Genomic DNA, 13,229 nt, shown 5'->3' with positions numbered 1-13,229 from the left:
ATCTTGTGTCTGGCTTAGACAGTCTGTTCGAAACCACAGATACGCGCCTCTGTCAGCTTCCACCCAGATGAAGTGAAGTGAACCAGCCCATCTGGCAGATCCATCCTCTAGATTTTTAGGGAACCTTTGCCCTCAGTCAGAGGCGGCTCTATCTGTTTCTTCTGGGAATGATGCATACGAGAAGGATTTGGGGGGTAGATGGTTGATGGACGTTAAAATTAGTTCCTGCGCACAGTATCCTGTCTTTCAGTGCCAGCTACATCAGACCTCCCCTTGCTGCTGTATACATGTACAGTGTCCTGCTTCAGCTCTGTTTCTGGTAGCATCTGATTTTTCTCTAGTTCCAGAATAGCAGCTGACATTCAGTCAACTTTTCTTCTGTGTCTGACACTGTGCTAAGGGCTTTACGTGGATTAACATGTTTAACCGTTCCATCCCTTAGGAAATAGGGACCATCACCGTCTTTGCTCTATAGGTGAGAAAGCGAGGCAGGAGCAGGTGAAGTTATGTGCTTGAGGTGGCATAGCTCGTAAGTGGTGGGGCTCGGGTCCTCTGACCTCTCACCTGGGCTCTTAACCTCTTAATACCGCACTGTGACTATGAATTGAGGACTCGAGTCTGGGCTACGTATCTCAAAACTGACTGCATATTGCCCTGCGATGGCCAGTGGCTTATGGCAGTGAGTCCTTCAGACAGGGTCACTGTTTCACAGCTCTTATTCTTGTGCCAGGCATGGAAGGGTAGAACTCCGTTAGAGCTTTGAAGTCTCATCTCTAATGTACGGTTTTGACAATTGCTGTCCCTCTCGACCTCTTGGGAGAAGGGATAAGTCTCTTGAATTAGTCCACTCAGATTAATAAGCCACAGACCTTTCACGTAATGAATGTTCACTGAGCATATTTTATGCACCAGGCTCTGTCTGCATCCAGGGTGAGAAACCAGTGATAGGCAACATTTATTGAGCGCTTACGATGTGCCCGGCACTGGACTGACCCCTCCCTCCGTATGTCTTGTATATTCCTCACCAAACTTGGTGAGTCAGTTCTGCTGTAAGGTGACGTAAACCTGCTGAAAAAATCACCCAATAAAAATCACAGGACTTATGGGGAAATGGCTAGGGGAGCAGAGCTCAAATTTCATCGTGATACATTAAAAAAGAGAAGTTTGTTTGTGGGAGGGAGTTGGTCTCAGTAGGTGGCATCTTGTGAGTTACATGGAAGGGAGATAATCTGGAATCAGATGGAAAGTTATATCAGATGTGGATGGGTGTGCTGCATAACACTGAACTGTGATAGCTGGAAGGTGTGTTGTGTGTGTGTGTGTGTGTGTGTGTGTGTGTGTGTGTTTTGTACATTCCTGTGCTTCGGCCGGGTATACTTTTCTGCATCCACCCGTGTTTCTCACAGACAAAATCATACACATGAGCAAACTTGAAATTTGAGTGGTGCTCATTGTTCCCTAATAAATCATTCACGGTGGAACAGATTTGCATTTTTAAAGCAAGCATTATAGAAGAACTGACTGTGTTATCTCTGTTTTGCAGTGAAGTAAACTGAGTCTTGAGAAGTAAAGTGACTGGCCCAGGGTTATGCAGCTAAGAGGTGGCAGAGCTGGAATTTTAACTCAGGTCAGCCCGAGCACTTAACTTCTGTGCCACAGGGCAGGCTCTTCCTTTTCTCATTCATGGAAAGCAAGTTATGACGACAGAGTTGACCAAGAGGAGAGATTCAGACTAAGGAGAAAGAATAGTCTGTGGTGAATGGCCAGTGGTTAAGAATATTCAGGAGTGATGTTTAAAAACTTTTAATGATGACCAGTACAGCAGTCAAAGTGTATGCCTGGCGTTTAGTGCTCAAATAGGTCCTGGGGTCCTGAGCAGCAGCTGGAGAGGGGCGTGGGGAAGTCCCCAGGAGGCTCAGGGCAGGGGCTGCTCACCAACCGCAGGGGACTTTGAGTATTTCCACCATTGGTGTAGCTGTGTCAGTGCAGACTAGCTGAATATCAGTCCTGATTCTCTGTGCTACCTGCCGTTGTCAGCTCCACCTCCTGGCGACCCTGTGAGTGAGTGATGCCCACAGTGTCCTGTCCTCAGCAGCCCTGCTCGGCCCCTGTAGACTCAGGCATGGCTTCTTTTGTGGCGTCAACCCATCTCATAGTTGGTCTCCCTCTTTTCCTACTGCCTTCTATTTTCCCCAGCATTATTGTTTTTTCCAGAGAACGCTGCCTTCTCATGAGGTGCCTAAAATAGGACAGCTTTAGTTTTGTCGGTTTTGCATCCTTAATAAAAACATAGTTGGTGAGTTTGTGTAGTTCTTATTAAGTTAGGTCTTACTATAGACTCTTTCCCCTACCCCCAAAACTTTTAGTTATGAGAAACTGTAAAACAACAAACAAACAAACAAACAAACAAACAAAAAACCCATGAAAGTTGAGATACAGTAAAATGAACACCTGAATATCCTCATTTTACAATTAACTCTGTCATATTTGCCTTATCTGTGTGTATATGTGCTTTCTGAGCCATTTGAAAGTATGTTGCAGACATTTCACCACTAAAACTTCAGCCTGCATCTCCTAACTGAAGGACAATTTCCTTTTGAACCATAATACTATGATCACAACTAAGAGAATTTACAATATCATCTAACATCTACTCTATATTCAAATACCCCCAACTATCCCAAGAATTTCTTTTATTTATTATATCTCAACTTTTATGGTGTGTTTTTTGTGTGTGTTTTTTGCACAGTTTCTCATAACTAAAAGTTTTGGGGGTAGGGGAAAGAGTCTATAGTGAGAACTAGCTTAACAAGAACTAAACAAGCTCACCAACCATGTTTTTATTAAGGATGCAAAAACAACAAAACTAAAGCTGTCCTATTTCAGGCACCTCCTGAGAAGGCAGGGTACTTACACATAAGCCATTGAAAATGTTGGCTCCTCTGATCACAGCTGCTCCTGTGTACACAGTAGGGACTGCGAAAAGAAAAGGTGGCGTTCTTCACTTCCAATCAGAGCCTGCTGGCCTCCTTTCGTCCCCCTGCTTTGGAGGTAGAACTCTGAAGCATCTGTTAGATGCTAGGAGGGGTAGGAAGTTTCTGTTTTTATGTCTATGAGGAGATAAAATTCATGTAAGCTATATACACCACGTGCACACCAGCCACACATGGAATTCAAGTTTGTAATTTAAGAAGACATTATATTTCCCTCCCCTGCAGTAAAGCATAGCTGGACTCGCTAGATCTGAAGCTTCTAAGGTAAACAGAGCTGGTGGCGTCAGCATGTTGCTTTCAAAAGGTTATGATTTCAGACCCTGAAATTAGACCTCAAGTTCAAGATGGTATACGCTCAGGTAGGAGCATTTTCCAGAGCACTCACTTATGATACGTGGGTATTTAGCTTTAAATAAACATTGCCTTTCTATTTTTCATCCGTCTTCCACAGACCCCTCAAAAGGAGGGGAAATATAGCAGTGAAAGTCATAAAAATTCCCCAAATATAGCTATTTTAGCTGTCTCTTAATGTGGTAGCAGGTGACAAGCATAGTTTGTATACGTTGCTATTTTGAATAATAACGATCACCATTTCCTGAACATGAACAACTGATTAAGTGCTTAGCGTGATGTCTGACACGTACTAAGGTCAGTGTTAGCCACTGCACAGCACACTCGCTGTGCGTGAAATCCGGGTCCAACAGGCTCGTATGTCAGTGAATGTGCTGGTCCCTTTCTGTTATGCACTTTCTCCTTTAGTCCTCACTACAGTCCTTTGATTTAGAGATTGCCATTGGACCCATTTTATAGATGAGGAAACTAAGACATGGGGGGTGACTTTAACTGGGGGCCTGAGTGGTAGAGCTGAAACCTCAGTCCAGGTGTGTGTGAATTCAGAGCTGCCACTTGTTACCACCATGCAGTCCCACCTCAGATGTTTATAACCCTGTCACAAATATGCTGTCGGTGTACATAAGCCTTGCGTCTTAAACTGGTTTAGAGAAACCAGAGTTACCCTGGGTTCATTTAGGTTGGTGTTCAGGTACTCGTATGTTGACCTTGTGTTTCCTGTGCGACCTCCAGGCTCTCAACAAACTTTGTATGCCAGGAAACCATCCATGAAAGCATAGTGGTCAAGATTCTATCTCATTCCGATTTCATATCAGTAACTTACAAACTGTGTGACCTTGAGCAAGTTACTGAACCCCTCTGTGTATCAATTTTTCTACCTATCAAATGGAGATAATAGTAGCACTTACTTTATACAGTTATTGCGAAGACTGAATGTCTAATATAATGAGACTGGCACATAGCGTGTGCTCTAGAAAGTGTCAGTAGCAGCAGTGGTAATTAGCACCAGCACCAAGGGCTTTCTAGCCAGGACTGCCTTCAAAGCAGTGTTTGTGAGGTGGTGATGTCCTAGGGGAGGTGACAGGTTTTCTTAGAAGATCATTAGCAAAAACACCATAACTTCCCACTCACTAGGATGGCTGTAATTTAAAAACAGAGGAAATGACAAGTGTTGAAGAAGACATGGAGGAATCAGAACCTCACATGTTGTTGGTGGGAATGTAAAATGGTGCAGCCGCTGTGGAAAACAGCCTGATAGTTCCTCAAAAAGTTGAACGGAGTTACATTATCACCCAGAAATTCCACTCCTAGGTATGTATACCCAAGAGACTTGTGAAAGTACAGCCACACAAAAACTTGTGCATGAATGTTCATTGCATTATTTGGGGTAGCCAAACAGTGAAAAAACCCAAATGTTTATCAACTGATGAATGGATAAACAAAATGTGGTCTAGCCACACAATGGACTATTATTCAGTCAGAAAAAGGAATGAAGTACTGATCCGTGCTACCACATGGGTGAACTTGAAACATGCTAAGTGAAAGAAGCCAGATACAAAAGGCCACATGTGTGTGATTCCATTTCTGTGAAATATCCAGAATAGGTAAATCCATAGGGACAGAAAACGGGGGTGGGGTGGGGGGGTGGTAGCCAGGGGCTGGGGAAAGAGAGGAATTGGGGCTGACTGCTAATGGGTAAATGGTTTATTTTTGGGGTGAGGACATGTTCTGGAATTAGAGAGTGATGATGGTTGCACAACATAGGGAATAACTAAAAAACCACTGAAATTGTACACTTTGAATTGGTGAATTTTATGTTATGTGAATTATATCATTTTTTTAAATGCAGTGGGGAAAAAAAAATAAGATCATTATTGAAACAGTTCCTGTTCGTGGGAGAGAGCTCTTGCTCTGAGCTTTTAGTAAACAACCTCAAACGGGTGATTCTGTATGGCCCTGCCCTCTGAAGGACCTTGGTTTGCAGGCTTCCCATAAACAGAATGGGTTCTGGGAAACCACAGCCACCTACCTACCAAAGAAAATGGGCACCGAAGTAAGTTGGATGTATTGTGCAATCAAAAGGCAGGCAGACTTTTGAGATGAGCCTAAGCTAATGGCTTAAAATGGTGTTTAAAAGAGAAAGCTGTGCCTGACTGGTCAGATCTGCCCAGTCAGCAGAGATGGCGCATTCAAAATGAGAAGAATTTAAAGCTGGCATCAATGGCACACATTTGCCCTGTCTTACAGGGTTTAGTTAATGCACAGTTCTCCTGTGGAATTGATTGAGGTGGGGAGGTTCTTTCCCTTCTTCCTGGCTCCTCTGCCGTGTCCCCTTTATGTCACAAGGCAAGAAAGTTCTCTGGGAAGTAACACCCAAAGATTACACTCTTGTTTAAGCAAATTAAGGCCTTTGGGGGTGGCCAGGTGGCCTCTCAGGTTTTGCCGGGGCCTGTGAGCCCTATTACCAGCCAAGGTGTTGAGCCAACTTTATTTACAGCTCTTAGAGCCAGTTCCTGTGCTATTGAAATTCCCCAAAGACCTGTCTACACGGGCCTTGTCACATGTCAACACTCTGCCTGTTCCATCAGCACGTTAGCCTTCCACCTGCAGTGTGGGCTTGAATGAGATGCCCCAGAGGCATCTCACCTGGAACCCGACACTCCCATGTGGTGACTTTAGGCGCGGAGTAAAAAGACAGAGAGAAACAGGGAGAGAAGAGACACCCTGGCAGATCGGATGGAGCAGGGCAAAGTGGAGGTTAAGTCTTTGGGGTCAGGTGGGCTTGAGTTCAGTTCCAAGCTCTGCCTGTTTGCTAGGTATGTGACCTTGGGCAAGTGACTTCACCTCTGTGAGTCTTGGTGTATTCACCTGTGAAATGGGGCTGCAGTACGTACCTCCCAGGGTGATTGTAGGAATTCACCGAGGTTCTGCACGGTGCTTCTCATAGGGAGAAGCTTGATCACTTACTGGCAACCGGCAGTGTGGAATCATTAGGTTGATTAGCAGTCCTGGCCAGCTTGCAGGCTCTTGAAGTTATGGTGGGGACTCCTGGCTCATGAGCGTCGTTGGACAGTTTCAGCTGGGGATCCAAAGCCCTGAATTCCCAGCCATTCTCAGGCCCCACTGTGGCCTCTGGAAATTAGGCCCACTTCTGCACCCTTGTCTTCAGGGTTCTGCTCTTGGATCAGCTTTGGGACCATCTGGTGCCTCCTTGGAATCTGGCCAGATGTTTGGGGGAGACAAAGGCACCATTTATTCATTCACCAAATATTTATTGAGGACATAGTAAGTGTTTGGCACTGGGGTAGGTGTGTAGATACAGTAAGGAGCACAATAGTTAGGCAAAAGCCCTGCCCTCATGGAACTTACATTCTGCTGGAATAATAAATAAGTAAAAAAGGCAATAAATAAGTAAATAGGTGTGATAAATACATAATGTGGTAAGTGCTGTAGAGAAAAAATAAAGCAGGGAAGAAGGATAAGGAAAGAGTGCTAGAGGCAGGGGGATACTATTTTAAATACAATGTTCAGGGTCTACAGGGAAGGTGACCTTTGAATGAAAGAAGGGAAGAGACATCTGGGGAAGACAGGTTATTGGACGAACGGGGTCATCCAGGCAGAGAGAACAGCAAATACAGATGCCTTGGGCAGGTGTGTATCCAGTGTGTTGGCTGCAGTGAATGAGGTGAGGGTAGTCTCTGACAAGTCAGAGAAGTAGCTGGGGCCTGATCTCAGGGATTCGTGCCTTTGTTCTGAGAGAAATGGGGATCTCTGGAGGGCTGTGAGGCATATCATTAATCTGACTGTGGTGGTCACAGGCTCCCCAGGTCTGCTGCATAGAGAAGAGGCTGTAGGGATCTGGGCCAGAATTGGGAAGACAGGCTACTGCAATGGTCCAGGCATCAAGAGATGAATTAGGTCTATGGAGGAAAAAGTGTCAGATGTTTTGCTGTCTCCATGTTTTCCTCCCAACCCCATTTTCAACCCCATTTTCACCTGTGCGTTGTTTTTATTCACAGCACTCAAAGCATGCCAGCAGGAGGTTTTTTGGAGTTATTTTTCTGCTGGTGCTCAGGGTTTGGAGCTAGCGAGGCATCGGAAACGACCAGTGACTGTGGCCTCAGTTGAGCACCTGCATCCTGTCATCCCCCTCCTGACATCCACAACGCCAGTTTAAGCCCTAAGTGTGTCTCTAGTCCTGAGCTCCTTTTTTGGGGTCTCAGACCCCTTTAAGAATCTACCAGAGGCCATGGAGCCTCCCACAGGTGTCCACATCTTTCCTCGTAAATCCAGGGGAAGGGAATGACACCTTCCCATTCACAGACCCAGAACCTTGGCTCAATTCAGCGGTGCCACTGCCAAGTCCTGGGGGGTGGGGGACTGGGGGAAGGGGGTTGGGCAAAGCAGAATAGTAACGTGGGAAACTTGTTTTCATGGCCACAGAGAGGTTTCCAGGTGGCCTGAGAAGGTACCAAAACTATTATCAGGAGAGGCGGGGGAGAATTAACTTCTCCAAGATAAGAGCTTGCCCACAGGCAAGGGCACCACACCCAAAAGCAGGAGTGGCTGATCCTGGGGGGGTGGATGAGCCAGAAGGAGGCACTGATAGGATTTTAGTTTACAGAAGGGGCCCTGAGGTTGCTGCCATTCCCCAGCCAGCCCTTGAGGCTTTTGTCTCCTTGCAGGGTGGCCTCAGAGCAGCTATGGAAGTTTTCAGTTCTACAAATATATAATCTGACACTAACAGTAGCAATGCGGCTCTTCTTCCCCTATTGTAGAAAGAGGAAATTGAGAACAAGGGTTAATTTTCCTGAAGTCACACTACCGCTAGTTAGAGGCTCAACTGAGATGAAAATCCAGATCTGTCTGGACTCCAAGCTCATACACTGGACCTCAGTGCTGTGTGGAAGCAGCGCCTGAGGAAGCCGTCTGAGCTTGAGTTGAGGGGCACTCGGGAGGCTGGCGGCCCAGTTCTGTTTGGGGTGAGCGCAGAGCAAAAGACATTTCCTTCTTTTCTTGGGTGGTCTTGCTGTTTCTACTCTTTGCTAGCCCTTATTTTGCCCTCTGGTGTCACCGACACCGACCTTTCTAGAAAGAGTCAGCCCTGTATTCCTAGTGTGTCTCCTAGTCTGTCTCTTCTCCCAGTCTGTCCCTTGGTCATCCTTGCCCCTTTGCCTCTGGACCAGTTCCGTGGGTTAGTGTCCGTCTTTCCAGTGACTCTTGGAAAGAAAAACAGCATTCATCATTTAGATCATTAGCTCAAAACCCTGAGAACGAACGTACTTATCAAACCACAAATAGAATCGGACAGAACAAGACCATCTGGCCTCCCATATCTGAGCGTCTTATTTCTGATAATGCAACTGAAGTTTGCATAGGCGTGTGGAAGACCAAGCACAGTGCTTGCCCGTTGAAGTTAGTCAGCTAAACACCAGCCCTCCTTCAATTCAACCCTCTTGTTAAAGAAAACTGTGTGAAGATAGGAAAGCAAACATGAACCAAAGGAATACAGAAACAGGGAGCTCCCTCCTTCTACTCCTTCCATATGCAGTTCACCTCCCGAGACAACCAGTCTTACCAGTTTCTTGTATCCTTCTGAAGATATTTTAGATATGTTCTCTATCCCACTTTGCTTTTTGCTTTCTTTAAAGACAAGTCCCTCTCATATGATTCCATATAGATTTATTTGATTCTTTTTAACAGCTACCTCATTCTTTTTAATCTCTGCACTATTTTCTATTGAGTGAGTACCCACTGTGTATTTAACCTGTCTTCTGTCAGTGCCATTTCTATCTTCTGCCACTAAAAACTAGCCTGCAGTGACTGTATGTCTGTCCCCGTGCACACGTGTGAGTCCATCTGTGGGAAGAGTTCCTAGACACAAGCTTTGCCAGATGAGGATGGAAGTTCGTAAAAATCTATAAACATTATCAGGATGCCGTCCAAAGAAAAGTCATACTGGTTCTATGTGCCATGACGTCCAAGAAGGCCTCTGAGCATCTTTGCAAATAGCTCACCCTGCATGTTATAGGTGAGAAAACTAACCCAGAATGAATGAATGAAAGGGACTTGCCTGAACACTCGTCTTTCTGACAAACGCCAGAGAGAATCTGGTCATCTGATCTGGCATTTAGCATTCATCTTACTAGGCCAGCTGACAGGAGTTCCCCCACCCCCCACCCCCGCAGCACCCCTTCCTTCTCCAGTCATGTGTGGGTCATACCCCTTCTTTCCCACCACGTCTCCTGTTTCCTGGGTTGTTGAGATTTTCGGAGGGATTGTGGTCATCTGGGAACAAATCCTCTGAGCATTTGCAAAAATATAATTTTTCTCCTATAAAGTTAGTAAGCAATTTACATATAGTCCCCTATATTTTTTAGAACTTTGTTAGATAATATGTATACGTGACTGAAAAATTAACCAAAATAAAAATATGTACAATGAAAAGCTTTACTCCCACCCTGTCCCCTTTGGGCCCAATAACAGCCCCTTTTCACTATAATCTCAGTTATTGGTTTATTCCAAAGTTTCTGTATGCAAATATATGCAAATATGAACGTACATTTTTATCCCCTTGCACTGCTTTGCACCTTGCTTTTATCACCTAACACTATGTTTTAAAGTTCATTCCACAGCAGTGCATAGAGCCTTCTCACATGGTAAGGAAATTCCATAACTTATTTAACTAATCCTCTGTTGACGGATGCTTGGGTTGTCTCTCATGTTTGGCTACTGCAAACAATGCCGTTAGTGAATAACCTTGTACATACGTCATTTTGCCTATGTGCCAGCTTCCAATTTTTGATCACATTGGAAAGTGGGAAGAGGCTGGGTAAAGGGACCACAGAGTCTTGTTAAGAGCTGCAACCAGGAAAATTAAGTTTTGGAACTGCTGCTGGGACAGGTGCCACAGGTCCCTGTGGTGGCAGCACCCACACCATGGCATCTTACAGGAGTTAGCCATGTGACCTGTGGCTATGCCCCAGCATATGCCAAAGTCTGCATCTGGGACCATGGGTCGGTCTTCATGCCATTTCCTTATTTTCGTTTTTTTATCCTACTTGGAATTCTTGGAGTGAGCACCCAAAGCTGAGCTATTTCTGCTTTTTCCTGGGACCCAGTGGGTTGTGGGATTGTGAGGGTTTCTCAAGGTTGAGCAAAGACGCACGTGGGGGCTGAACGATTCCCTTTAGAGCCAGTAGAGTAGATTTAGCAAACACTCTTAGAAGCAACTGCCTTTCGCATCAATGCTTATTTGTTCTTGGTAATGAAAAATGATGGTAGCATCCATTGAAAAAGAAAGCCTCCTCTTGTAAGCCCTGTTGGACAAGTGAGCACTTGTTTTGGAGTCATCTGCAAATGCATGTGACCTGGAGACTCTGTGGGAAGTGCCTGGCTTCCAGCTGTTCTGGGATTTTAGGAGTTTGGGTTCTTTTAGGAATTCTTTTGGTTCTTTTAAGAGTTTTGTTCCAAATGTCAGAGGCAGAGCGCCCAGCACAACCCACATTTGGAAAAGGTGCAAGTCTCACATTTGTTCCTTGTGTCGTGGAAGAGGTTTCCAGGCCTTGTTCCCGAGTTACTGAATGATTCCAAGTTCCGGACTCAGCGACGGCTTGCTTTCTGTGTTTCCATAGCCAGGGTCAGCACCTTCCTGTGTCAGCTAGCTCTTGAGAAATGCTGCCCCCAGATTGGTGCCTGTTGCTATCTGGGTTGTGTTCTTTATAGAGAATGAAGTCTGTGGTTTTAGCAAACTGCCTTTGTGCCCAGCGTGTATTTCCCTCCCTCTCATGTTGCTCTTAACTACCCGAGGAGTTTCTCCCCCTCCTCCAGGCAGAGCAGTTTCAGCCTAGTGGCTCAGCCAAGCCTACTTCAGAGATTGACTGGCTCTGTGACCTTGAGCAAATCTCGCCTTTCTGAGCCTCAGGCTCATCACCATCAAGGGGATTAAAGAACCCCACCTCCTCCACGCCTTTCGGAGTCTGTGTTTGTGAAGAGCTCAGCACAATGCCTGCTCACCGTGACTATCATTATATTGAATATTTACTCTTATAATTATTGTTAATTAAGAATAATTTATGGCTTCTCTTTTCCTTCCCCACTTTTTTATAACTCTGAGCTTGGCATCATTGGGTGCCTAGATTGTGTCTTTTCTGAACCATGGGACTTTGACTGATGGGGTCCTCCTCAAAGGAGACCCTAGGAACTATTTTTGTTACAGGTTTATTGCGATGTAACTTACACCCCATACAACTTAGCCACTGTAAGTGTACAGTGAGCTAATCTATAAATGCACAGAGCTGTGCGGCCATCACCATGGTCAGTGTGAGAATACTTTCGTCACCCCGCGGGTGCCCTCGTGCTTACTGGTAACCAAGCCCCACGCCCACCCCCAGCTCCAGGCAGCCATTGGTTTTCGGTCTGTCTCTGGTTTTTGAGAATTTTCATATAAATGTAATATGTACTCTTTTGCACACTGTTAAAAAATACCCAGGCCTGGGCCCTCCCTGCCTCAGACTCACTGAATCTGATCTCCTGGGCTGATAGTCTTGTTCTTTCCCTTGGCATAATGCTTTTAAGGTTCATCTGTGCTATTGCATTTATTGTTTTGTTGCTGAGTAGCTATACCATATTTTATCCATACTAATAGCTATATAGTTTGATTCCCCTCCTCCCTCCCTCCCTCCCTCCCTCCCTCCCTCCCTCCCTCCCTGCCTGCCTGCCTGCCTTTCCAATGGGCAAATGGGGAGAAAGGAGAAAGTTGGGGAAGAAGGTTCTTAAAAATATAGTAATACCCATAACCTAATTTTAGAAACACAGAGGCTATCAAGGGATGCAGGACAGGGAAAGGGAGTGAATCAGGAACGGGGTGTAGGCCGGGATCTGGAAGACACATAATAGCATTAACAGTGGCTTCTCTGCTTGGGTGGGGCCATGAGTGCTTTGTGCTTTTGGTTTTTCTTTTTCTTTTTGTTTGGTAACAGCTTTACTGAGATAAAGTTTACACATCATACGTGACATATATTTCAGTGTAGGATTCAGTGGTCATTCAGTATATCCATAGAGCTGTACAACCACAAACAGTTTTGGAACATTTTCATCATCTGTAATAGAAATCCCACACCCCTTTGCTAACACCCCCTGACCCCCCCTTTCCTACCCACCAGCCCTGGGAAATCAGTAATTTATTTTTGATCTATAGATTTGCCTGTTCTGAGCATTTCATATAAATCGAACCAGAGAATAACTACATGGTCCTTTTGTGACTCGCTTCTATGGTCATTGTGATTAGTATTATGTTTTCAAGGTTTATCCATGGTGAAGCATGTTATCAGTAATTCACTTCTTTTGCTCGATGAATATGCAGTATTCTGTATCGTATACTACATTTTATCCATTCATCAGTTGATGGACACTTGGGTTCTTTTCACTTTTTGGCTATTATGAATAATGTTGCTGTGTCATCTACGTTTTGTCACTTTCCCCCTCTAACACAAGATACTGCTGTAGAAATTTGGTGGAAAAATTTCTAAGATTTGGTGGAAAAAAATAGATGTGGGTAACAAAGCACCCTCCTAAAAAGTGACCGAGGAATGTGAGGTGTGTGTGTTTTTCCCCATCATGTTAGCATCTGGTGCCCAGAGTAAAGAGAAGTCACTGGGTATGCTCACGTCCTACTGTCAGAGAGACAGAGGTGGGGAAATAAGGAGGCCTCAAAATCCAGAAGATCAGGCTGTGGATATCAGACTGTGGAGGGGTTAATTTAAGACTGGGGGTCTTGGGAGTCAGCAGACCTGGGTTTGAATCCCAACTCAAGCCCCTCAATGCTGTGTGACCCTGGGAGAGTCACCTTAACATCTCTGAGCCTAGATGATAAACTGGGAGAGT

The 13,229-nt window shown here is 45.1% G+C and overlaps 1 protein-coding gene across 2 annotated transcripts in view; it reads left to right on the top strand.

Annotated features, from left to right (window-relative positions):
* Positions 1-13,229, top strand: part of CDH1 (cadherin 1) — a 69,973-nt gene that overhangs the window by 23,259 nt on the left and 33,485 nt on the right. The window contains exon 1 of one of the 2 annotated variants that reach the window (XM_074314681.1): positions 11,334-11,361. The exons of the other annotated variant lie outside the window; for it this stretch is intronic. Coding sequence (XP_074170782.1) covers positions 11,349-11,361 — 13 coding nt within the window. The 5' untranslated portion in view covers positions 11,334-11,348. Of the gene's footprint in view, positions 1-11,333; positions 11,362-13,229 lie in introns of those variants that run through there. 2 annotated transcript variants of the gene reach the window in all.

The sequence above is a fragment of the Rhinolophus sinicus genome, linkage group LG11 (genome assembly GCF_036562045.2).
Source record: "Rhinolophus sinicus isolate RSC01 linkage group LG11, ASM3656204v1, whole genome shotgun sequence".
In the NCBI taxonomy this organism is placed as follows: domain Eukaryota; kingdom Metazoa; phylum Chordata; class Mammalia; order Chiroptera; family Rhinolophidae; genus Rhinolophus; species Rhinolophus sinicus.
Note: the sequence above shows the minus strand (reverse complement) of the source record. Positions and strands in the feature narration are given on the sequence as shown.